At 49.2% G+C, this 22,430-nt stretch overlaps 3 protein-coding genes across 5 annotated transcripts in view; 2 read left to right on the forward strand and 1 right to left on the reverse strand.

Annotated features, from left to right (window-relative positions):
- Positions 1–1,053, forward strand: part of TAF10 (TATA-box binding protein associated factor 10) — a 1,405-nt gene extending 352 nt beyond the window's left edge. The window contains exons 2-5 of the mRNA XM_015568018.1: positions 122–206; positions 436–500; positions 586–700; positions 883–1,053. Of these exons, the coding sequence (XP_015423504.1) occupies positions 122–206; positions 436–500; positions 586–700; positions 883–972 (355 nt within the window). The 3' untranslated portion in view covers positions 973–1,053. The remainder of the gene's footprint in view (positions 1–121; positions 207–435; positions 501–585; positions 701–882) is intronic.
- On the reverse strand, positions 1,021–7,508 carry ILK (integrin linked kinase). Of its 2 annotated transcripts, XM_006770039.2 has the most exons (13): positions 7,437–7,508; positions 6,885–7,019; positions 3,558–3,723; positions 3,299–3,394; positions 3,011–3,107; positions 2,837–2,920; positions 2,667–2,752; positions 2,439–2,548; positions 2,205–2,332; positions 2,003–2,124; positions 1,832–1,931; positions 1,597–1,727; positions 1,021–1,430 (listed from the first exon to the last, which is right to left on the reverse strand). In XM_006770039.2, exons 2-13 carry the CDS (start codon positions 6,971–6,973, stop codon positions 1,281–1,283), a joined length of 1,359 nt encoding a protein of 452 aa, XP_006770102.1. In that variant the 5' UTR covers positions 6,974–7,019; positions 7,437–7,508; the 3' UTR covers positions 1,021–1,280. The 2 variants fall into 2 exon arrangements, with proteins under 2 accessions (XP_006770102.1, XP_015423512.1); XM_015568026.1 differs by lacking the exon at positions 7,437–7,508 and having other exon boundaries at positions 1,022–1,430; positions 3,558–3,752; positions 6,885–7,008.
- RRP8 (ribosomal RNA processing 8, methyltransferase, homolog (yeast)) lies at positions 7,507–17,451 on the forward strand. Of its 2 annotated transcripts, XR_435984.2 has the most exons (8): positions 7,650–7,827; positions 9,227–9,590; positions 9,805–10,258; positions 10,348–10,477; positions 10,661–10,767; positions 10,849–10,945; positions 11,170–11,512; positions 17,293–17,451. XR_435984.2 is itself a non-coding variant. In XM_006770038.2 (7 exons), exons 1-7 carry the CDS (start codon positions 7,729–7,731, stop codon positions 11,287–11,289), a joined length of 1,371 nt encoding a protein of 456 aa, XP_006770101.1. In that variant the 5' UTR covers positions 7,507–7,728; the 3' UTR covers positions 11,290–12,109. The 2 variants fall into 2 exon arrangements, 1 of the variants encoding a protein (XP_006770101.1); XM_006770038.2 differs by lacking the exon at positions 17,293–17,451 and having other exon boundaries at positions 7,507–7,827; positions 11,170–12,109.
- Positions 17,452–22,430: the final 4,979 nt, after the last annotated feature.

Raw genomic sequence — 22,430 nt, forward strand, 5'->3', positions numbered from 1 at the left:
TTAATTCCTTCTCCCATCAGAGTATTCCATTTAGGCTCCTCAGAGACCCAGTGAAGTAGGAAAAAGATTGCAGATATGTGAGAGAAGTGTGGAAGAATCCAGACTGAGATTCTGTGACAAGTCTTCATCCTGCAGCTGAGAAGCCGGTGGTGTCCAGCACGCCGCTGGTGGACTTCCTGATGCAGCTGGAGGACTACACGCCTACGGTGGGCTTCCCGCCCGCCCTGGGCCACTGGCCCGCCGTCCCGCCAGCTTCCTGCCACACCGTCGGGGTTCCCAACACCCGTTGCTTGTTGTTTGCCCTTCTGCCAGCTCTTGTGATTTCCCCTCTGCCCATACAACTGCGAGCTTCCATAGCCAGGCCTGCCCTCTGCCCTCACCTTAGCCCAGCAGGGCTCAGGGCGAGCCCTGACAGACGTCTCATTGATTTCTCAGATCCCAGACGCAGTGACTGGTTACTACCTGAACCGCGCTGGCTTTGAGGCCTCAGACCCTCGCATGTGAGTAAATTCTGGACAGGTTGGAGCTTTGGGTGCTTGTGTGTTGCTTGCTGTCCATCTTCTTATGCCAGTGTTCTCTCTCTAGAATTCGGCTCATCTCCCTAGCCGCCCAGAAATTCATCTCAGATATTGCCAACGATGCACTACAGCACTGCAAAATGAAGGGCACAGCCTCTGGCAGCTCCCGAAGCAAGAGCAAGGTGTGAGGGGAGACTCATTGAATCAGTAATTACCTCCCACAGCAGCGGAGGCTTAATTTATCCTGCAACCCCTTTGGGGGAAACTAAACCCTAGGGGAAGTAAAAAACTTACTCAGGGTCACCTCCCTGGGACCGAAATCATGATTCCTGTGTTCAGCAAGTACTCTTCCCTTTCCCCCCAGGACCGCAAGTACACTCTAACCATGGAGGACTTGACCCCTGCCCTCAGCGAGTATGGCATCAATGTGAAGAAGCCGCACTATTTCACCTGAGCCACCCAACCTATATGTACTTGTCTGTCCCCTTATCCCCACACCAGCCTGTTTTCATAATAAACTTTATTGTGACAGGTAGGGCTGATCCCTCCCATGCTGGGAGACACCGTGTGGCAAGTGACAAAGCTCTGAGCCCAGCCCCTTTTGGGGCCACAGTGCTAGGGATGGGGGCAGGGATGGGCCCCATGGCTGGGGTAGTACCATGACTGGAGGCAGGGGAGGCAACCAGAGTCCTGCTGCTTTGGGTGGTGCATTCCCCTAACTGTGTCCCACACCTCTTAAGTTTAGGTAAGGACTTTCCAGCCCTACTTGTCCTGCATCTTCTCCAGGATAGGCACAATCATGTCAAACTTGGGCCGCTTGGCAGGGTCTTCATTCATGCAGATCTTCATGAGCTTACACACATGGGGAGAAATGCCTGGTGGGATGGTAGGCCGAAGGCCTTCCAGTGCCACCTGTAAATGCAGGGAAAAACAAGGTGGGTCTCAGAACATGAGTCCTATGTAGCGAGAGGCCTCCAGCCATCAGGACAGGATGACTGTATATTTGAACAACTGTGGGAAAAGCCCAGCCCTCTACAATTGTCACTACTACCGTCACTGCCCCAACACGTGCTCTCACCTTCATTCCAATCTCCATGTTGGAGAGGTCAGCAAAGGGCACTTCGCGTGTCACCAGTTCCCATAGAAGCACTGCAAAACTCCACATGTCTGCTGAGCGTCTGTTTGTGTCTTCAGGCTTCTTCTGCAGAGCTGGAGGGATAACACTTATCTGTTCCAGCTGCCTCTCCAGTCCTGTCTCTGCCCCACCTCCACTGCTACTGAGCTGCCCTTCTCTATCTCCCACATAACCTCACCTTCAGGGGCCACCCAGGCAGGTGCATACATGCGCCCAGGGCATTGGAAAGAGAACTTGACGTCGGCCATGCTGATGCGGGCAGTCATGTCCTCATCAATCTGAGGAAGAGAAGATTACTAGATAGGGGAAGGTCTGGGGGACTGAGCCAGGAGTGAAGTTGTAACCTCACCATTACACTTCGGCTATTGAGTGCATGTCGTGGGATGAGGGGCTCTAGTGTGTGTAGGAAGGCCATGCCCCTTGCCATGTCCAATGCAAACTTCACAGCCTGACTCTGGTCCACAACAAAACCTAGGAGAGGAGGCAAGAGTCAAATAGCTTGGAGAGGCTCACATACCTCTCTTCAGTGAGACCTGGCATCCCCTACTCACTGGTGCCTTCATGTAGTACGTTGTACAAGGATCCATGTGGCATCAAGTGTGTGATGAGAATCGGGTGAGGAGCAGGTGGAGAATGACAGAAACCTAGCACTGGGAGCACATTCGGATGCGAGAAAATCCTGGAAGAGGAAGAGAGTGTCCCTGGCTAAGAATAAGAGTAAAACATCTTGGGTGTTAAGTCAGGTTCCTTGGAAGCAGTAGCTTCCAGTTTAGGCCGTGCCCCACCTGAGCCGGGGACACTCCTCGTTGAAGTCCCTGCTTTTCCTTGTACTCCAGTCTCGAACCTTCAGCACCTTCATGACAATGTCATTGCTCTGCCAGCGGCCTTTCCATAGCTGAGGGACAGGTAAGGGTTAGGAGGCTTTAACTTTCAAGCCCACTAACGAGAAGAAACTTAAAAGGAGGTGCAGATCATGTAATTGGGGAGGGAGGGGCATGAAAGGCAGGGGTCACCTCTCCAGAGTGATTCTGGTTGATCTTTGTAATGAAGTGGAGTTGTTTGAACTCAATGCCGGAGTGTTTGTTCAGAGTCCCATTCCCTGAGGAAGTAAGCAGGTCAGGTACCCAGCTGGAGAAACCCAGGATTATTTCCTATTACCACCCCTTCCTCACAACTGACTCACTGGGCCGAGTGCGGGTGGTCCCCTTCCAGAATGTGTCCTTGTATGGAATACGGTTGAGATTCTGGCCCAGCTTCTCTGCCCGTTCTGGGGAAGAAAGACAAACAGTCTTGGCCTCAGCTGAGGAGACAGGCAGGGACAAGACAAGAGGACACAGCTGGGGGTTGGGGGATGGACCTCGAAGCAGCTCTCTCAGGGGTGCCTTGGCTTTGTCCACAGGCATTTCTCCATATTTGTTGCAGATGCTGACAAGGGCCCCATGAGCCACCAGGTCCTGGAATGAAAAGGTGGTTGTGATGATGGCCCCTGCCACCTCCCTGGCAACCACAACAACAATCAGATGCAGTACAAATCCTATGAGTGTCCTGTACTCTGCAGTGCTCACAGGATAGGATGAGGACTCCAGATCTCCCACTGAGGCTCAGACTTCCCACCCATCCCAGGGCTGAGGGCCTGAGTACTTACCTCTGCCACCTGATCTTGACCCCAAAAACAGGCATAGTGCAGGGGCACATTCCCATGCTCATTGACTGCATTGATGTCAGCTTTGTACTGCAGCAGCTGGTTCCCAGGGCCAGACAACAGAAAGAAGAGGCAGAAAGCGCAGTCAGTCCCAAATGAGAGGGGTGTTGAGGCAGGTGAGGAGGGAGAAGAGTACACATACTTTCCCCAGTATGTTACAGTGCCTGTGACTGACGCAGGGAACGGAGGGGATCATACACACCTTCTGTACAATATCACGGTGCCCATGGCTGGCTGCCAGGTGCAAGGGTGTGTCATCCCCACGGTTCATCACATTGATTCGTGCCCCCCGCATGATCAGCATCTCAACCACAGCAGAGCGGCCCTCTCGGCAAGCCCAGTGCAAGGGGGAGAAGCCATGATCGTCCCTTTGAAGGAAGAGGCAATGGTCATTTATCTGGAGGTGGAATGCAGGCAATGGCCTCATATTGTCCCTCTGTGTACTCACCCCGAGCAACCTTACCTCTCCAGGACTCTAGTTCTCATTCACGTCAGCAGCTCCCAAAGCTGTCCAATTCAGACTTCCCCCTGAGCTTCAAATGCAACCTCAACAAGTCCTTAAGATTCATTGTTTTCATCAACATCTCCCTCCAGCCCTTCTCTGGCATGCCCTATCTCATTAAATGGTAGCATTCTTTATCTGGATCCTCTACATCCCTTTTGCAACATCTGTTGGTCCTTTCTGTTTCCCACTGCATCTTGTACATCCCCCTACTATAATATTTATAACACTCGAATGTAAAAATCCATGAATGGGCTGTCCTGTCAGATTGTAAGCTTCTTGAGAGAATGGACTGACAAAGGGTTCAGTGCATGTTGGGGGTGCAGAGTCGTGGAGAAAGAATGCCACATTCATGGGAGGGGGGCAAACTTACTGATTGGCTCTGGTTGAAACTAAGATTTAAAAATGGAATGGAATTTAAAAAGTTTTAGAAGGGTTTATAATGAAAATGAGAAATGCTTTTGATAAGCCATTACTGATGAGGCAGCTATCAAACTACCACATAAAACAGGATTCCTTTATGCAAACAATCCTGGGCCCAGAAAACTCAAGAAAATCAGTGGCTTCGTGTAGAAAGAAAACTGCTTAACTTTTTTCTTTTCCCATGGACCTGTATTTTATAAAGTAAAAGAACTGTACAAAAAGAAAAAACAACCACCAAAACAATTGGGTGGGAACAGGGCCTGCCTGACAGCCTGGGGCCATAAAAGGAAATTCCCTCAAGTCCCGGAGGCAGATCCAAGGGGCGGAGCTGGGGTTGGTCTGTGGTTTGGGCAGACTGCCTCCGGATGCCTTAGTGCTGTGGTCACTTCCTTGTGGGGGCTCTAGGCCGGCCTGGAGCTGATCAGGGGTCTGGCCACCGCAGGCCAACCAGAAGCCCCGGATAGCTCATGGGAGGGAGGGGGCGTGGCCTTAAACGTAATGATTTCCTTCTGCAGCTGCTTTCATCAGCTCCCAGCCAAAAGTTCCCCTGAGAGGTGGGGCTCCTCCCCCTCCCCAAAGCAATTACCACCCCTGCTTATCACCCTCAGTTTTACTTCCCAGCACTTTAATTTATGCCTTGGCTTATCACCCTCCACCCCCACCCCAGTCTATGGCCCCAAACAGGCCTGAGCCTGAGAGCAAAAGTATGGATAGGATTCTGCCCACTGTCAGCTGCACAGTGACCTCAGGGCCAAGACTTGAATCCCAGAGGGGCCTACAGGGAATTCATCCCAACCTCTATCCATCATGTGGCCACCTTGAGCCCTCAAAACCTATCCCCTCAAACCAACAGCCTTCCAGTTTCACTGCCACCCCTTCACTTTGGGGCAGCAGCGTCTATCTGGGTGCCACCCCCACTGGACTTCGCCTAAGCCTTTATAACGCCACCAACTAAATAGTAACGGTGCCCACTGACTTTATTAGAGCACCCTTTAAGGAATTATATGAATGACGGAACAAGTGACTTCACATTATGGAGAAGTAGTATAGAGCCTAATGGGAACCAATGAGCCTAGTGGGAGCCTGGATGAAGATGACAGGTGATTCTTGCCTCTCAAACCTAAAAACTAAACTCTGCCAACCTTAAAAAATTAAATTTTACAATGAAATTGAAATCCATCATCCTGAGTCAACATCACTACTGCTTTTCTTGTCTTCCAGTCTTATCCAACCACATCTCTCATTCAACCTAGCTGGCGCAAGGCCCCTCCTGGAGGTATTGAGTCTGAATCCCCACCTCTAGTGCCCAGCAGAGGGGTTGTATTTAGCACAGCTCCTTAAATGAAGGAACCCTGTGTAATCTGGATTCTTCACCTGTTTTCCTCTGCAACAGCCCTCACAGAGATCATCAGATAGATCATTAATTGTAAATTCAACGGTACCGTAAAGTGTTTAAATTCTTTGATCTCTCAGGAGCCTATGCTAATGTTGACCACTCCCCCTTCATTGAAACAGTCACTTCTCTAAGCTTAACCAAGTTTTCCTGTTTCTCCTCCGGTCGTTCCTTTTAAGTCTTGCAGGCTTCTCATCCCTTCTCCTTCACACCCATGTCTTCACGTATCATCTATATGCTAATATCTCCCAGATCTGTGTCTCCAAGTCAGACACAGCTCCTGAAACCCAGATCTACATGACCAACAACTTGCTCAACATTTCCACTTCCCTTACTGTCACTTTAACATGTCTAGAGTGGAGCTTATCATCCTTCAATCTTGTCCATCTCAGTTAAAGGAACCACCATCTACCCAAGGGCCCAAGCCAGAACCCTCGTCATTGTCTTTGACCTTACTCACTTCCCTCACCAAGTCTTTTTTATTTATGTATTTATTTGTTTATTATTCTTTTTTAAAAAATGTCTTTCCAATTACAGTCAATATTGTTTTGTGTTAGTTTCAGGTTAGAGACAACCATATATTTTACAAAGTGTTCCCCCTGACGCTTTCACCAAGTCTTTACCATAAAGATTTCGGGAATCTGATCTTTCTTTTTCACCTATCCACTCTAGCCTAAGCCGCAGCCACCACGTCTGGGATGAACCAGGCAATGGCTTCTCTTCCCCTTGCCACCGCCTCCCCAAAGCATCCAAGATGACCCTTTACAAAGGGACAACCTCGTGTCACTCCTTGTCCTTAGAACAGAGACCTGACTATAGCCCAGATATCCTCGCATGACCTGGCTGACCCTTGCAGACCTTTCCGGTCCCCTGTGGTTCTCCACTTGCACCCACTGCTTCCTATCCCCCAGTCACACGAAACCGGACAATCTCGGGCGCTCTCCACTCCGACTTGCTTCCTCGCCCAGGAAGTTCCCCGAGGCTGGAAAGCTCTGCAGCCTCTGCCAATACAACTCGTACTCAGCAGTCAAGGTTCAGCTCAAACACAGCTCCCTCTGTGGATCCCCTCTGCCCTCCCCGCCCCCCACACAGGCTGTGCTTGGCACTCATCACACTGGACAGGGTAGTCAGCGCTCCCCCCAGAGGAGCACCCCGATCACCGAGAGGAGGGCGTCTGCCCTTCCTCGCACCCACCGGACACCTCAGCTCACCCCTGGTTGAGGTCGTTCTCCGTGTTGTCCAGCCATAGGCGAACGGCTACCGCGTTGCCCTCCCGGCACTGAGTGAAAATGTCGTCCATAGCAGCGTCCCGGCGCTCAGTTCCCTGGGTTGGGGAAGCCTGGGGACTGTGGAGAGATCCAAGGAACGGGGAGAGCCCCAAACTTTGTCCCCTGAAGTGCAGAAGTGTTCGTGTTGGGGATGGGGGTCTGGGTGCTGCGTCCCCAGTTAGTGGAGGTTTGGGAAGGAGTTCGGGGCAACGGGAGGATCCCCAACTGTGTGTCCCCGGACGTGAGAGAGGCGCGTCCGGGCGCGATAGGGGGTGCCTGGGAGGTAGTCTATCTCCAGAAGGGATGTCAGGGAGCGCGCACAGGGACCCAATCCGCTAACAGCTGGAGGCGGGGGGAGGGAGTTTGGGCGCCCTATTCCCTGGGGGAGGAGATCGGGGGTGCTTCCCGGGGGTGGCCCTCGTTCCGACTCGGAACTTAGGCGGAGGGAGGGGTGAGGGCGCCCTGGGGAGGGGGCACGGGTGTTCTCGCACTCACCGGGACTCGGGCTGGAGGAGCCTTCTTCGGGGAACTCCCGTCCGGCCGCGCCCGCCCCGGCCCCGCCCCGGCCCTGGCCCTCCGCTGCCCGCGCGGACCTCCCTTCCTCCCGCCTCCTTGCCCTTCTAGCCCGTCAGGGCTGAAACTCGATGGTTTTCGGCGCCGCGCCGGCCGCTCTAGCCCCCCTCGCGTGCACCGCTTGGTTTCCGACCCCGTGCGCTCGGATTCCCGGAGGCGCTCTCGGCACGTGGAGAGGTGCGGGCATCCCGCCGCCTCACCCCGCACCACGCAGATGTTTGAGGAGCCGGAGTGGGCCGAGGAGGCCTCATTGGCCGCGGGCCTCCGGCCTGTAGCCTCGCGGCCTCGGCCGGCTGCAGCCTGTCCGATCAAGGTGAGTGTCCCCGGAGCTGTTTAAGGCCCTGACGCGGATTCTCGTGGATCTCAGCGCTGGCCACGCCGCGCGCGCACTCCACGAGTGTGAGTGAGTGAGTGAGTGAGTGTGTGTGTGTGTGGCCGACTGAGATCGAAGGTCCGAGATCTTCCACAAGAAAATGACGTTGGAACTGAGAGTTGCTAAGCAGAACTGAGTGAAGCAAAGAGGGTTTCTTGGACAGGAAAGCATGTGCAAAGGTCCTGGGTCAAGAGACCATGCATGTCCTACGAGGGTCACACACACAGAAATAATCCGTGTCCTTGGAGCACAGAGAATGCGAGGGGAAGCCATTGACCTCGGAGAGGTAAGTTAGTGGTTTTGCATATTTTAAGGATAGACAGAAGCTCATGGAGCGGTTTTATAGGGCAAAGATTCCTTCAGAATTGCAGTGTGGAGACCACTTGAGCGAGTGCAAGGGAATGACAGTGAAGGAAGGGTTGTCTGTACAAAAGTGGTGTGGAGGGGCTACTAAGCACCCCTCAGTTAAGTGCCTGGGCTGAGACTGCCGGGTGGGACTTCAATCCCGAAGGCCCCCCAGACAATAGACCGTCTCTTTTAAGCTTCTGCTGATGTGAAGGCAGCAGTCCTTTTCAGGCTCCTCCTACCCTCTGTGAGCTTCCAGCATAGAATCTGCCTGCTTTATGCCTCCTCTTCATTCCCGCAACCCATTGCTATAATCCAGGCCACTGGTCCCCCGTCTGCCACGTGTCTCCTGCAGTCCTCTATACTGCGGCTAGAGTCGTTTTAAACAGGTGTCGCTCTTGTCAGAAACCTTCTACCTTTTACCAGCTGGAGGCAAACACCTGAGACAGAGGGTTGGAACTCCTGGTCTCTGGCCTTGGTCCTGTTGCTTGTGGCTTTACCACATTCCTCTGGGGAACCCCAGTGCCTCCTCTGAACATTGAAGAGAGTGGGATGGGTGGTTTCTCTGTCTTCCAGCCTCCCAAAGGTGGGGGTGACAACTTGAAAGTTCTTCGGGGTCTGACATGCTTCGTGACAAGCTCGTTAACTGGGAAAAATCCAGATACTTTTGCCAGTGTTTGAATCAGGTCCCTATCTCTCCCTTCTTGTTTCCCAGGTCCCATCCATTCTCCTCGCCCCTGCTTTCATCCCTTCTTTTTTACATGTGTATATGTTTATTGATTTCAGAGAGGAATGGAGAGGGAGAGAGAGATAGAAACATTAATGATTAGAGAGAATCATTGATTCTCTGCCTCCTGCACACCCGCTACTGGGGATTGAGCCTGCAACCTGGGCATGTACCCTGGACTGGAATAGAACCCAGGACCCTTCAGTCCACAGGCCGATGCTCTACCCACTGAGCCAAACCTGCTTTCATCCCTTCTTTCTCCTCCAGGGCTCCAAGCGCCGACAGCTCTTGGCCACACTACGGGCCCTGGAGGCAGCATCTCTTTCCCAACGGCTCCCCAGCCTACCTGGCAGTGACTCTGAGGAGGAGGAAGTGGTGGAAAGGAGAAAGAAACGCCCCAAAAAGGCCTCATTGGCCAGTGTTTCTACTGAAGTAGAGGAGAAAAGGAAGAAGCAGCATCAAAAACAAGGCCTACCTGGCAGTGACTCTGAGGAAAAGGAAGTAAAGAAGAAGAAGTGCCGCAAAAGGGCTCTTGAAAGTGGTTCTGCTGCAGAAGAAACAAGAAAGGGGAAATGCCGGAAACAGGCGCCTTTGGACCCTGCCCAGCATCTGGACAGTGTTGACCCAACAGGTATGAGTGGATGCATATGTGTGTGGGGGACAGGGAGGGGGATCGTCTGGTCTTACATATGACCAGGGTGACTTCCCATTATCAGGTGTGAGGTTGGGCAGTTAGAAGTACTTTCATCCAGGCCACAGTCTCTGTGTTGGCCAGGATGAATTTGCCGAGGCTCTGAGTTCAGTGGGTCTTGCCCCAAATATGCCTTCCCATCTTCCCCCGACAGGCCCCAAAGCTTGGAAGAGGAGTGCTACAGGTGACCCATCCAAGCCAAGCTCTGTGGCCACTTCCCCCCAGACTCCCCATGCCTTGAGTCGCAAGCAATGGCGGAACCGGCAGAAGAACAAGCGTAGACACAAGAACAAGTTTCGGCCACCTCAGCCGCCAGACCCAGCCAAAGTCACAGCCCCCACAGAGGAGACGGAGGTGCCTCCTGCCCCCACTCAAGATGACCACGAGGCTCGGGCAGGAGCTCTGCGAGCCCGCATGGCACAGCGGCTGGATGGTGCTCGATTTCGCTACCTCAATGAACAGCTGTACTCAGGGCCCAGCAGTGCTGCACAGCGCCTCTTCCAGGAAGACCCCGAGGCCTTCCTCCTCTACCACCGCGGCTTCCAGAGCCAAGTCAAGAAGTGGCCGCTACAGCCAGTGGACCGCATCGCCAGGGATCTTCGCCAGCGGTGATTGGGGTTGGGCACTGTGAAAACCGGTGTTGGTCGATCATGGGCTCAGACTAGACCAGTGAGTGATCCCTCCCCTCCACTCCCAGGCCTGCGTCCCTGGTGGTAGCTGACTTTGGCTGCGGGGACTGCCGCCTGGCTTCAAGTATCCGGAACCCGGTGCACTGCTTTGACTTGGCCTCTCTGGACCCCAGGGTCACTGTATGTGACATGGCCCAGGTAAACCCCTGTATCCCTCTGTGTGTCTGGCCTGTGTTCTAAGCCCAGCCTGCATGTGCTAATCTCTAACACTCCCTCCTACCTCCCTGCCCACACCCCCATCCTGGTGTCCAACCTACCACTCGCTGCTGGCCTTCTCCTCCCCAAATTGTGCGCCTCATACACCACCCCCACTACCCACAGGTGCCTCTGGAGGATGAGTCTGTAGATGTGGCTGTGTTCTGCCTTTCGCTGATGGGAACCAACATCAGGGACTTCCTAGAGGAGGCAAATCGAGTGCTGAAGCCCGGGTAAGAGCCTCAGGACACAGGTGCATGTACACGTGCACATGCGTGCGTCTGCACTTACACAGAACTTTCCGTTCTTCTCAGGGGTCTCCTGAAAGTAGCCGAAGTTAGCAGCCGCTTTGAAGATGTTCGGGCCTTTTTGGGAGCCGTGACCAAACTGGGCTTCAAGATCATCTCCAAGGTGAGGGCCCAAGAAGTCTGTCCCTGTGTTTGTCTCATGTGTGGCCCTTTTCAGGGTAATGGTGTTCAGGAAGAAGGCCATGGGCACAGACATTTGCTTCTTGAAGGCACGACTCATGGGAGAGCCCTGGGAAGCTTTCTGAGCAAGGGTGGGACATAGACGGGGGTGTTTTTTTAAAGAATGGGGTGAGGAATTGGGGCTCACTGGGTCTTTTCTGCCCCTAGGACCTGACCAACAGCCACTTCTTCTTGTTTGATTTTGAAAAGACTGGGCCCCCTCGAGTGGGGCCCAAGGCTCAACTCTCAGGCCTGAAGCTTCAGCCATGTCTCTATAAGCGCAGGTGACCTCTGAACCCCGCCTTGAAGGGGGAGGCAAGTCTTGAACTCCATTGTCAGAACTCCGAAGACTATAACCAGCCAGGCTGTGACCCAGGACCGGGTACCACCCTTCCTCTATCCCACGAACGAAGTATGATGAAACCCCTGGTTCAGCCCCGCTCTGCTAAAGGATTCTTGGTTGCAAGAAGCATAAAATCACTCGGGCTGGCTAAAGAATAAGGAGTTTATGGTGAGAACACAGGGATATCTGGGAATTATGGATCCCCTAGGTGTCATGGAAACTAGTTTATTTAGAATTCAAGGCATCTCTGGGTTTGATTCTTTTTTTCTGTCTCTTAGGAGCCACATGGGCTTTCTGTCCTGGTGTCTCCATTCTCTCTTCTGATCTTCTGTCTGAAGACCAGCTTCCTCTGCTTATTCATAGCTGCTGCTCCCTCACCTTTGGTCTGCTTCTTGGCTCTGGACAACTAGTAGCCCATCAACATCCTGGCTCAGTACAACAAACTGGGTTTCTGAGTCAGGACCGTTGGATTGTCTCTGCACTAAACTTCTTTCCCCTCTAGTCTCATCTCCACCTTTGGGGCTACATGACCCAAACACGCCCAGCATCTGTTGTTGTCCTGTGGGCCTCTAGTGTGTGTCTGGCTGAGAGCACAGATTTTAGAATCAGGTGGGCCTGGCTGAGAGTCATTTAATTTTTGAATGTCACATTCCTCATTTAGAAAATGGTAGAAGTCCTGTCTCATGGATTGTTGTGGGCCAACTGAGGAGATCTATAGCCAGGGCTGGGTACTGAGGAGGTGCTCAGTAAACTACAGATGTAGCTTATTGTGTGTTGTAAGCCTCATTCTCTAAAGACCTTCTCCGGACTGGGTTGGAATTTGGAGGGTAAAGAATAGATATGTTCTATTCCTCTTCGTGAGGAAGATTCAGAGAACTCAATATAGGCCTTTCAAAGGGCTCATTTAATAAGATATTTAGAGATTCTTGGTAGAGTCTGAGCCATCCTTGAGAGTGTTGGTGAAGGAGTTGGGTCTTTTCATCAACAACCATCAGTTAATGCCACATTGGGGTGGGGCATTGGGCTGTTTGTTGGCAGATGCGTCTGTCGTTTCTGCCTAACACTAGGTCCAGATCAGCAAGTCCTAGGAAAAGCTATAGGCAAGGAAGGCTAGTGCTGGAGAAGATGAACTGGGTTGATACATCTTCGGTGGCTCCTAAAAGGAATCTGCCATGAGCCCGGGCATAGACACACAACCTCTTGTACCTACTTCCAAGAAACACAGGTTTCAGGGCTCTGAGCCAGTTGGATGCCTCCAGAAGGGGATGGAGGCTTTGAGGCAGGCTGTTGGCCAGAGGAAATGTGTGGAGGCGGGGCTGTGAACCATTCGGCAAATACTGCACAGAGCCATGCATGTGCTCCTCTCTCTGCTGAATATTTGGCTGACTGGCAAAGCCTTACTCCTGCCTCCAAACAACCTACATGCTTTTTAGTCCATCACACCCAAAGCAGAATGAGTGTCTTAGCTGCACTCAAAGTACTACCTGAAGAGTGCAGCTTGGGCATTTAAACGCTGCATTGTGATTGCTGTGTGTGTTAGGCTGCAGTCTTTTCAAGTTACATTGATCTTGGTATTCCCAGAGCTTGTCACTTGAATGACAGGGTCCAGCTGAGTGGGATTGATGGGAGCAGGAGTGTTGCAGGAACCCCCATTTGGGGCACAAGATAAGGCCACTGTGATGATGGAAGAAGTGGGCAAATGGGAGACATTCAGTAGATAGGATTGGTAAATATTAAGGGTTGATGAGAGGAATCTGAAGTGAGTCTGGTTTCTGGCTTGTACAACTGGGTGGGTTGGCGATGACATTCTAAGTGTTGGGTTTTAAGTCCCTCTGATGTTCACTTGGAAGCAGGACATACAAATCTCAGGAGAGCCCTCACTGGTGTTGCTCAGTGTTTGGAGTGTTGGCCCGAGTGCACCAAAGGGTCTTGAGTTTGATTCCCGGTCAAGGGCATGTACCTGGGCTGTAGCTGTAGGAGGCAACCAATTGATGTGTCTCTCTCTCCTCACTGTTTCTCTCTACCTCCCTCCCTCCCACTCTCTGAAGACCAATGGAAAAAATATCCTCAGGTGAGGATTAACAAACAAAACAAAAGTCTCAGGAGAGGTCTGTGCTAGGGATTTGGGAATCGGCAGCCCAGAGGTAAGAATTAAAGTCTTAGGAATAGGTAAGGTATCCAGAGTAAGATAATGAGAAGAGAAAATGGCTCAGAATAGAACTGAGGAGCATTTAGTGGATGGGTAACTGGAAATGAACCAGTAAGAGTGGCAAGATGAAAAGGTTGGGCCAGAGATGGAGGAGTAAATCCAGGAGGGTGGATTGTTTTTAATATGCTTTTTAAAATTGATTTTAGGGAGAGGAAGGGAGAAGGAGCGAGAGATAGAAACATTGATGGAGAGAGAAATATTGATTAGTTGCCTTCTGCACACCCCCTACCAGGGATCAAAGTCCTCAACCAACCCGGGTATGTGCCTGACGACCTGTTGGTGCATGGGACTAGATTCAACCAACGGAGTTACATTGGCCAGGGCAAGAGAGTGATTTTGTTTGTTTGTTTGTTTTTTTAATATGGAAGGAATAGGAAGGTTGTCAGTTGTCAATTGCTGTTGAGAAGTCTATTAAAATGAGAAATCAGATCGTGGTGGGATGAGGACTGCTGAGTAATGTTGAGGGCCTTTTTGAACATATACTAGTGTAGGTATTATTCATGAATTTATAGTTATACAGTCAGGCCAATGGTGTGGCTGTCTGTCCGGAATCTAGGTGTAGCTGTAGAAACTGAGTATTAAGATGATCCAGAGGTGGAACCTTGCCGTGCAAAAGAAATTAAAGGAAAGCAAGCAAAGGAATTTCAGACTATTTGCAAGTATGTGATTGCTATGGAATTTTATAGGACAGGTAGGAGAGTGAAAACAGGAGTAGGTTGTTACCCTGGTAGTAACTGAACAAGTGACCTGAGAGGATGGGAGGCTGTGGTCAGAAATTGGAATACTTAAATTATAATTATTGGAAGCAGATCAGCTCCAGGTGATGGCAGAGTGCAGTAACAGTGGTGAGTGCCTGAGAGACATTCAAGGGAGGTTGCCTGGAGATTGGTTAATGGGCTGAGCGCTCAGGTATTTGTGTGGGGGGTGGGCTGTTGTCTGTATGGACTTTGCAGTTGTCTAGGATGGTGGTAGAAGTTGGCATGGAACAGGTGCCAACCTCTTGAAGGAGGAAACCAATCCAGGAGATCTGCAGACAAAGGGAAGGAGAGAATAATGGCATAAGTTTCAAAAGTGCAGAGGGTTCACACAGCCTATTAGAGACTCATTTGGGAGTGGAGCTGGCTGCCGGGCAGCTAAGTTAAAATGCCCTGACAGTCCTCCCCAGTTTTTCAGGACTCACCAGGATTACTGGGGAGAGAGTATTGTGGCAGCTCCATGGCCAGGAGCCTCCTGGAATAATGGGAGGTAAGCCACAATGTCCAAGGGATGTGTGTGGTAGTAGGGCATCTCACTGTAGGGCACATCACCTTTTATAGCTCCATATCCATGTTCTTCCCCAAATGTTACTTATATTCCTAGATCTTGACTAATCTTCCCTGTTTTCTTGGCATGCTCAACAGAACAGCCAGGGTCTGCCCTCTTCCCTCTTTTGCTTTCCCCCCTTATTCTCCCTTGGCCTATTCTGGCACCGGCCACCTGAGTAAATATCTCTCTGGGTCTGACTCAGACCCCAGGTTCACTCTAACTCAGCCCAGCCCCCAGTAGTGGCCCATCAATCACCCTGATTATGAAAGCAGCACTCCCTGAGCCTGACCTGTCCCCCCTGCTTCATCATCAACTTCAGGACAAGCTTTTGTTCAAGTCCTTGCCTGGATTTCAGTGTCTAATGTTGAGATTCTAGAATGAAGAGAGAACAATATATGTTTCTTTAAGAAATAGCAGTATGCCAGCTGTTTAAAGAACAATGAGACCAGTTTAAGGGACACTTTGAGAACAGAGGGAAGGAGTGGCAAGAGTAGGAAGAGGCAAATGAGAATGGGAGGGTCTGCCCTGTTGGGAAAGGCAGTAGTTCTCAAACTTTAGAGTGCAGTAGAATTATCTGGAAGGCTTGTTATAATGCAGATTGCTAAACCCTCCCCCAGTTTCTGATTCAGAAGGTCAGGATAGGGCTTGAGAAGTTTTTTCTGGTTGCTTTGATTTTTCTCAGTGAAGCGGGAAGTAGACTTTGAGTTGAGAATGAGAATAGGGGAAGGGGGTTGGAGTTTTGAGGGGAGGAGAACATGAATATTGTTTCTAAGAGAGGGAATGAATGAATTAGGAAAGTACAGCATGATTGCTAGTAGTATTAATAGCACACATAAGGTACAAGGTCAGAAAGAGGAAAGGATGGGAGGAGACCAGTGTAAGATTGCTTTCTGGAGAGCTTGTTACTGTGAGACAGAGTACACCTGGACTGTCAGAACCCACCCACTTCTTGAGGGGCAGGCTGTTTTCTGCCCTTTTACCCCAAATCTAATTGGGGATTCCACTGGGACCATTTGGGACGCCTGAAGTATGTAATCCTACAGCCAAGAAATGGTGAGCCTGGAGCCTGACTCCTGCCCTGGAAATGTAGAAGGCCAGCAGAGGCTCACTGACCGCTTCAGTGAGGAGCCAGAGGAGTGCTGCTGCTTTTGCATTGGGCTGCGTTCCCAGAATTTGCCGGGGCACCTGATGTATGAGTGTATCCTACATGCCTTGCAGGAGAGAGGGACGCGTGGGTGGTCTTGGGTCCTGTCCAATAGGACCATTGGAAGAGGCAAGGAGACCTCAACACAAAGAAGCTAGGCATGTGCCATATGGACTGAGGAGGAAGTTGCAGGAGACCACCCAAAATAAAGCTGCATCACCAGGGTCAAGGGGGCAGTGATATGCCCCCTTTAAAGACCTGCCTAGTCCATAGGGCACAGAACCACCAGTCAATCAAGAACTGTTTTATTCCCTGACTTCTTTGCACTTGGGCCCAAAGCAATCAGCAGCTATTAGGTGGAAAAGAGCAGAGATTATTTTTCCCTTCCCCATAGCAAGCTCTTGGACTTAAGTGGAACAGAGCTGGGAAGGGAATATAGTTACAGCTACAGCAGGTGCAAATTATTTATTGTTGCATAGGATTCAACATTCTAATCACTTGGACTTGTGTTTGTATCTTAAAAAGAGCACAAGACTCAACTAAGAATGAGCTGAAAAGCCACAGGCTTGCTCCAGCTCTTTTCCAGCACAGGGCAAGAGTACCCCCAAATGAAAAAGGTTTAGAGGGGTGCGAGATAAGTTGGATTTGCATACTAGGCTTATTAGCATCCCCTTTGGAGGCTTATTGCTTCTGCAGATATTGGTGAGCTCCAGCTTTTGTTCCTGTAACATATTCCGAAGAGAATACAGTTCCAAAAGAAACATGATCTTGGCAGACACACAACTCGGCTCCAAACACTCAGCCATTTCTGTATTCACACAAAGCCCTTAAAGCTTTTAAGAGACTTGTAATTAGACCTTTTTATCCCCATGTTGCCCTCCTTCCCAGGTGACTTCTCAGACTGGCCACCTGGTTCTAGGATATTTGACAAAACTGCTATAACCGCCTTACTGGTCTCCCTCCTACCCCTCCAAAGCAGTTCATTTTGTACACAGCCAAGTGATCTTTTTTAAATGTAAATCAGATTTGTCACTTCTCTGCTTAAAATTCTTCAATGGATGCTCATTGCTCTGAAAACAAAAGACAACTTCATTCCCAGTCCCTGTGAGATCTTGCCCAGGCCTCCCACTCCAACTGCATCTTAACTCACTCCTTCCTCACGAAACCCCAGCCACATGGGGTTTCTTTTCATTCCTCCAACATTCTAAGGCTTTTCTGCTCCAGGTCTTTGTGCATGCTGCTCCATCTTCCTAGAGTGCTCTCCCCGATGAGCTCATTTTCATCTTCCAGATCTTCACATCAACATCACCTTCTGTGGAAGAAACTGGCCAGGTGCTCACCAGAATGTCCTTTCCCTGGACAGTTAAACTCCATTTCCCTGCGCCTCGCATCAAGGTGGGGCAGCGTGAGTGGTCCTCGTCAATGGAAGGGAAGTAGAGATGTTTCACTACCAGATCAAGGCAGTTAAAGAGCAGATGAGCCTTCTCTGTATTGTACCACCCCCTACTCCACCTTCCAGGGTGACCTTGTAGCACATGTTTGAAGGTGATTGAGTAGCAGCATAGAAGAGGTTGGGATACCTGAGTCACTCTTTGGGAGGAAAGCTGCTTGACTAAGAACATCCACATTGAACTTTGAACAAAGAGTAAACCTCTACTCCAATAAATTAGTGAATTTTGGGATATTTAGGGCAGTTAGCACTGGCTAATAGATCTTCTCTGGTCATTCTATCCACCTTTCTCTTGATCACAGAACACTTTTGTTTCCTTTGGGTGCTTCAAACATGTAATTACTTTAGCAAATACTGGTCAGTACTTTCCACCTGTGCCATTAATTTTAATCTTAATGGGGGGGGGGGCGCGGGACAGGGGAGTGTTCACATCAGGAAGTTGAGATGCTTATTTTACCAGTTACATTTTGATTGTAACAAGAAAAAAAAATGCTACTAAAGAATGTCTTACACTAGAATTTCCTTCCTATGTCAGTAGGAACCTGAAGGTTAGTGTCTGTGGGCAATTGGTTCTGGAACTTCAGGATGTTAGCGATTAGGTCTCTGTCATTCTCTAGGCCTTCACTTCTCATATTCGCAAGATGGTATGTTTTTGATTAAGTGGGGACACCCAGCTTACTATTTACTAATACACCTCTTGGGAATCTCACTGATTGCCTCAGTCTTTTTGGCCTTCAAGGCTCCTTCTACATCAGTGGTTCTCAACCTTCCTAATCCCGCGACCCATTAATACACTTCCTCATGTTGTGGTGACCCGCCAATTCCATTGTTACAAATTGAAAATAATTAAAGCATAGTGATTACTCACAAAAACAATATGTAATTAAGTGTTTTCTGATGGTCTTAGGCGACCCCTGTGAAAAGGTCCTTTGACCCCAAGGGGGTCGCGACCCACAGGTTGAGAACCGCAGTTCTACATTAATACTCTGGTGTAAGTATGTTCCATTATTCCCTATAACAGGGGTCCTCAAACTATGGCCTGCAGGCCACATGCAAATACAAATATTGTATTTTTTCCCGTTTTGTTTTTTTACTTCAAAATAAGATATGTGCAGTGTGCATAGGAATTTGTTCATAGTTTTTTTTTAAACTATAGTCCGGCCCTCCAACGGTCTGAGGGACAGTGAACTGGCCCCCTGTTTAAAAAGTTTGAGGACCCCTGCCCTATAACATGGCTGAGACAAAGGTCAAGTTCCATTCCCTGTCAGGGCACATGCCTGGGTTGCGGGCTCAATCCCCAGTAGGGGGCATGCAGGAGGCAGCTGATCAATGATTATATCTCATCATTGATATTTCTATCTCTCTCCCTCTCCCTTCCTCTCTGAAATTAAAAAAGAAAAAAACAGGAGATCTATGGTTAGGCAACAAGCTTTAAACTTGACATCAGAAGCATGATCTATATAATAAAAGCCTAATATGTCCCCTCAACCAGGTGTTCAACAAGGGGAGCAGGGCCAGCCAGCCACCCACAGCCCCTCCCCTAAGCTGACCCCACCCCTGATTGGGATGCGGGGTGGTGGTGATTGGGAGCAGGGCCAGATGGCCAACCTCCTGCTTCCCCTCCCCCTGGCCAGTCCTGCTCGATAGGTCCTGATCAGGGCAGGCCGGCCAGACCCTACCTGTACACAAATTCATGCACCAGGCCTCTAGTGATCTATAAAAGAAAACAAATAAATTGGACTGCATCGAAATGAAAAACCTTTGCTCTATAAAAGACCTTGTTAAGAGGAAGCTGCAGAAATAAATTAGTTTCAGGTGAGCCACAGTGTGCTAATCAATGACATTTTTGGTCTTTGAATTATTAGTGCATATAGTGTACAGAGTCGGGCACAAATTTCCTCATCAATTTAGATATGCAAATAAAATTCAGCTCCTTTCTCAATTACTGATTTTCTTCACAAGTCTCACTTCCATCCTGCACTCCATCAAAGAGTGGAAAAGCTAGAAATAAATTTAATCCAGTCTCTAGGTTTCATCTATCCTTTTTGAAATAAATATTCAAAAACTCAAATTCCTCCATTCTACCTCTGCTTCTCTGCAAGAGTCATCTGGGTGTAAAGGGAAGGGCATTTCGATATCAGAAGGAAGGGGTTCCCTGGCCTAATATTGATTCTTGGGTGCGCACAAGCTGGAATCTTCTGGATACAGTTGGCCCAGTATCATACCTGGGCATTCTGCCAACATTTGCTTCTAAGGCTGATGAATCCGTCTTGTCTTTTTCAGCTGTCAGGGCCCGCTCCCCACCCCCATCCCCCTTGCTAATTTGGCCTCCTTGCAACAACACTGTTCCAACACAGTGATTTTCTGCCTCATACCCCATTGAGCCTTAAAGGATCTCTACTCAGCATCCGCACCACATAGGAATCAAGAGACACCTCTTCCTGACTATGCTGCTCTGCCCTCGTAATGCTCCTGGGGCCTCGCTAAGTCTGGGCTGCAAAGCAGTTCCCTTCTAAAGCCCCAGGAGGCAAAAGGACAAAAGCCTCTTTAGTCCTAGTATGTCATTTTACTACTCTGTCCCAAGGTCCTTGGTCATGTTGATTTTGTCCCACTCCTCTTGCCTCTACTCCATCTACCCCTATCCACTGGGACAGGACGCACATATTTCTCCCCTTTGTTCTGTGTCTCACTTCCTACTTCCTTCCATTGTTTGGGACTTGAATTTCTTAATGGGATTTTAATTTATCTGGCAGACCAAAATTGTCAAATCTGGAACATGTTTACGCAGTAGTCATTGTATTTGGACTATACTAATAACCTCTAATTGACTCGGGTTGGGCATAGTTCAAGAATGAAGTTCAGAGAATGGTGTGGATTTGTAGAAAATATTCTGTACCAACCAATTTCAGATAGTTTTACAGGTACCTCATCACTCTTTGCTCCCACTGGAGGGTAAATAGTAGTGATGGTAAACGTGGGTAGAATTCATTTATCCAAAAGGACTTCTTCAATATTCTGCTAATCTCCTTTCCTGGAGGAACAGGCATGCCTCTGGTTGACCACAGGAAAGAAAAAGAAATGGTTTCTGAGGAAAGTGGAGGCTTTTGCTCTCTGTTTCGTCTCTTGTTCAAAGGCATCAGTTGCACCACAATCACTAGTGAGTGGGTGACTGTGAAGAGGTTGTGCACTGACACTCATTACATACTTGATTTGCATTTCCTCCTACCATGTAGCTTATCCTAGCCAGAGGGAGATGAGTTGTACCTGGTAAATTTTGGTGCTAGGGGCAAGGTGAGGACACCCATGTAGGCCTTTAGCTTTGCCATACTTTAACCCAATTTTTACCTGAGAAGTTTGCCCTGGGATAGTATGTAATCACACAACTATTAATAACTAAACGTATTAAAGTAGAACTCAATTCCTAACTCCTAACCTGTTTCTCCCTCAGATTGCCCATCTCAGTTAATAACATCACAATCCACCCAGTTGCTCACACCTAAAATCTAGGACTCATCCCAGATTTGTCCTCTTCCCTCGCTCTTCACATCTAACCCGTCAGCAAGTCCTGCTGGCTTTGCCTCCAGAATATTTCCTAAATACATTCATTCTTCGTCTCCACTGTTATGACCCTTGACCAGAATTCATCATCTCTCACTTGAATTACTTCGAGAGCCTTCAAACAAATCCTCCTTGTTACCTGGATTTTCTCCCACCATAGAACAGCCAGGGTCATCTTTGAAAAATTCGGATTAGATCATGTCATCTCCCACCTAATACTCTCCGATAGATTTCTCCTTATGCTTTTAGAAAATACAAGTATATTGCCATGAAAAAGCTCTGTGTGATCCCCCCTCTCCATACCTTTCCATCCTTTTGGCTCACTCTGCCCCTCACTGACCATGCTCCAGCTACATGTTCTGGTCCTCGAACACCCCAGGCTTGCTTTGCCTCAAGATCTTTGTACCTGCACAGCCGGTGTGGCTCAGGGATTGAGCCTCAACCTGTGAACCAGGAGGTTGCAGTTCAAATTGCTGGTCAGGACACATGCCCACATTGCGAGCTCGATCCCCAGTGTGGGGTGTGCAGGAGGCAGCCGATCAATGATTCTCTCTCATCATTGATGTTTCTCTCTCTCTCTTCCCCTTTCCTTTCCTCTCTGAAATCAATAAAAATATATTTTTAAAAAGACATTTAAAGAAAAAAACACCTTTATACCAACCCAGCACTGTACTGGAAACAATCCTTCCTTTTAAATATACCACCCAAACTGTATTAACTGCTCCCCTCTAATCACCCTCTAACATATTAGCCTACTTTATTTTCCTTATAGCACTTAAAAATCATCAAATTCAACTTATTTATATGTTGGCCTTTTTAAAAGTGTTTTTATTGATTTTTAGAGAGAGGGAGAGAAACATTAATGAGAAAATAACATCTATCAGCTGCCTCCTACTGGACACAACCTGACCGGGAATCAAACTGGTGACCTCTTAGTGCCTGGGTTGATGTTCAACCACTGAGCCACATGGGCCGGCCTATGTTGGCCTGTTATTGTCTGTCTCTATTAGAACAACGTCGCCAAGACCGGTTTGGCTCAGTGGATAGAGCGTCGGCCTGCGGACTGAAAGGTCCCGGGTTCGATTCCGGTCTAGGGCATGTACTTGGGCTGCGGGCACATCCCCGGTGGGAGATGTGCAGGAGGCAGCTGGTCGATGTTTCTCTCTCATCGAAGTTTCTAGCTCTCTATCTCTCTCCCTTCCTCTCTGTAAAAAACCAATAAAATATATTTAAAAAAAAAAAAAAATGACAAGACTCTGAACTCAGATCCTTATAGCACTTAAAAATCATCAAATTCAACTTATTTATATGTTGGCCTTTTTAAAAGTGTTTTTATTGATTTTTAGAGAGAGGGAGAGAAACATTAATGAGAAAATAACATCTATCAGCTGCCTCCTACTGGACACAACCTGACCGGGAA

Source organism: Myotis davidii, unplaced genomic scaffold (genome assembly GCF_000327345.1).
Source record: "Myotis davidii unplaced genomic scaffold, ASM32734v1 scaffold484, whole genome shotgun sequence".
In the NCBI taxonomy this organism is placed as follows: Eukaryota; Metazoa; Chordata; class Mammalia; order Chiroptera; family Vespertilionidae; genus Myotis; species Myotis davidii.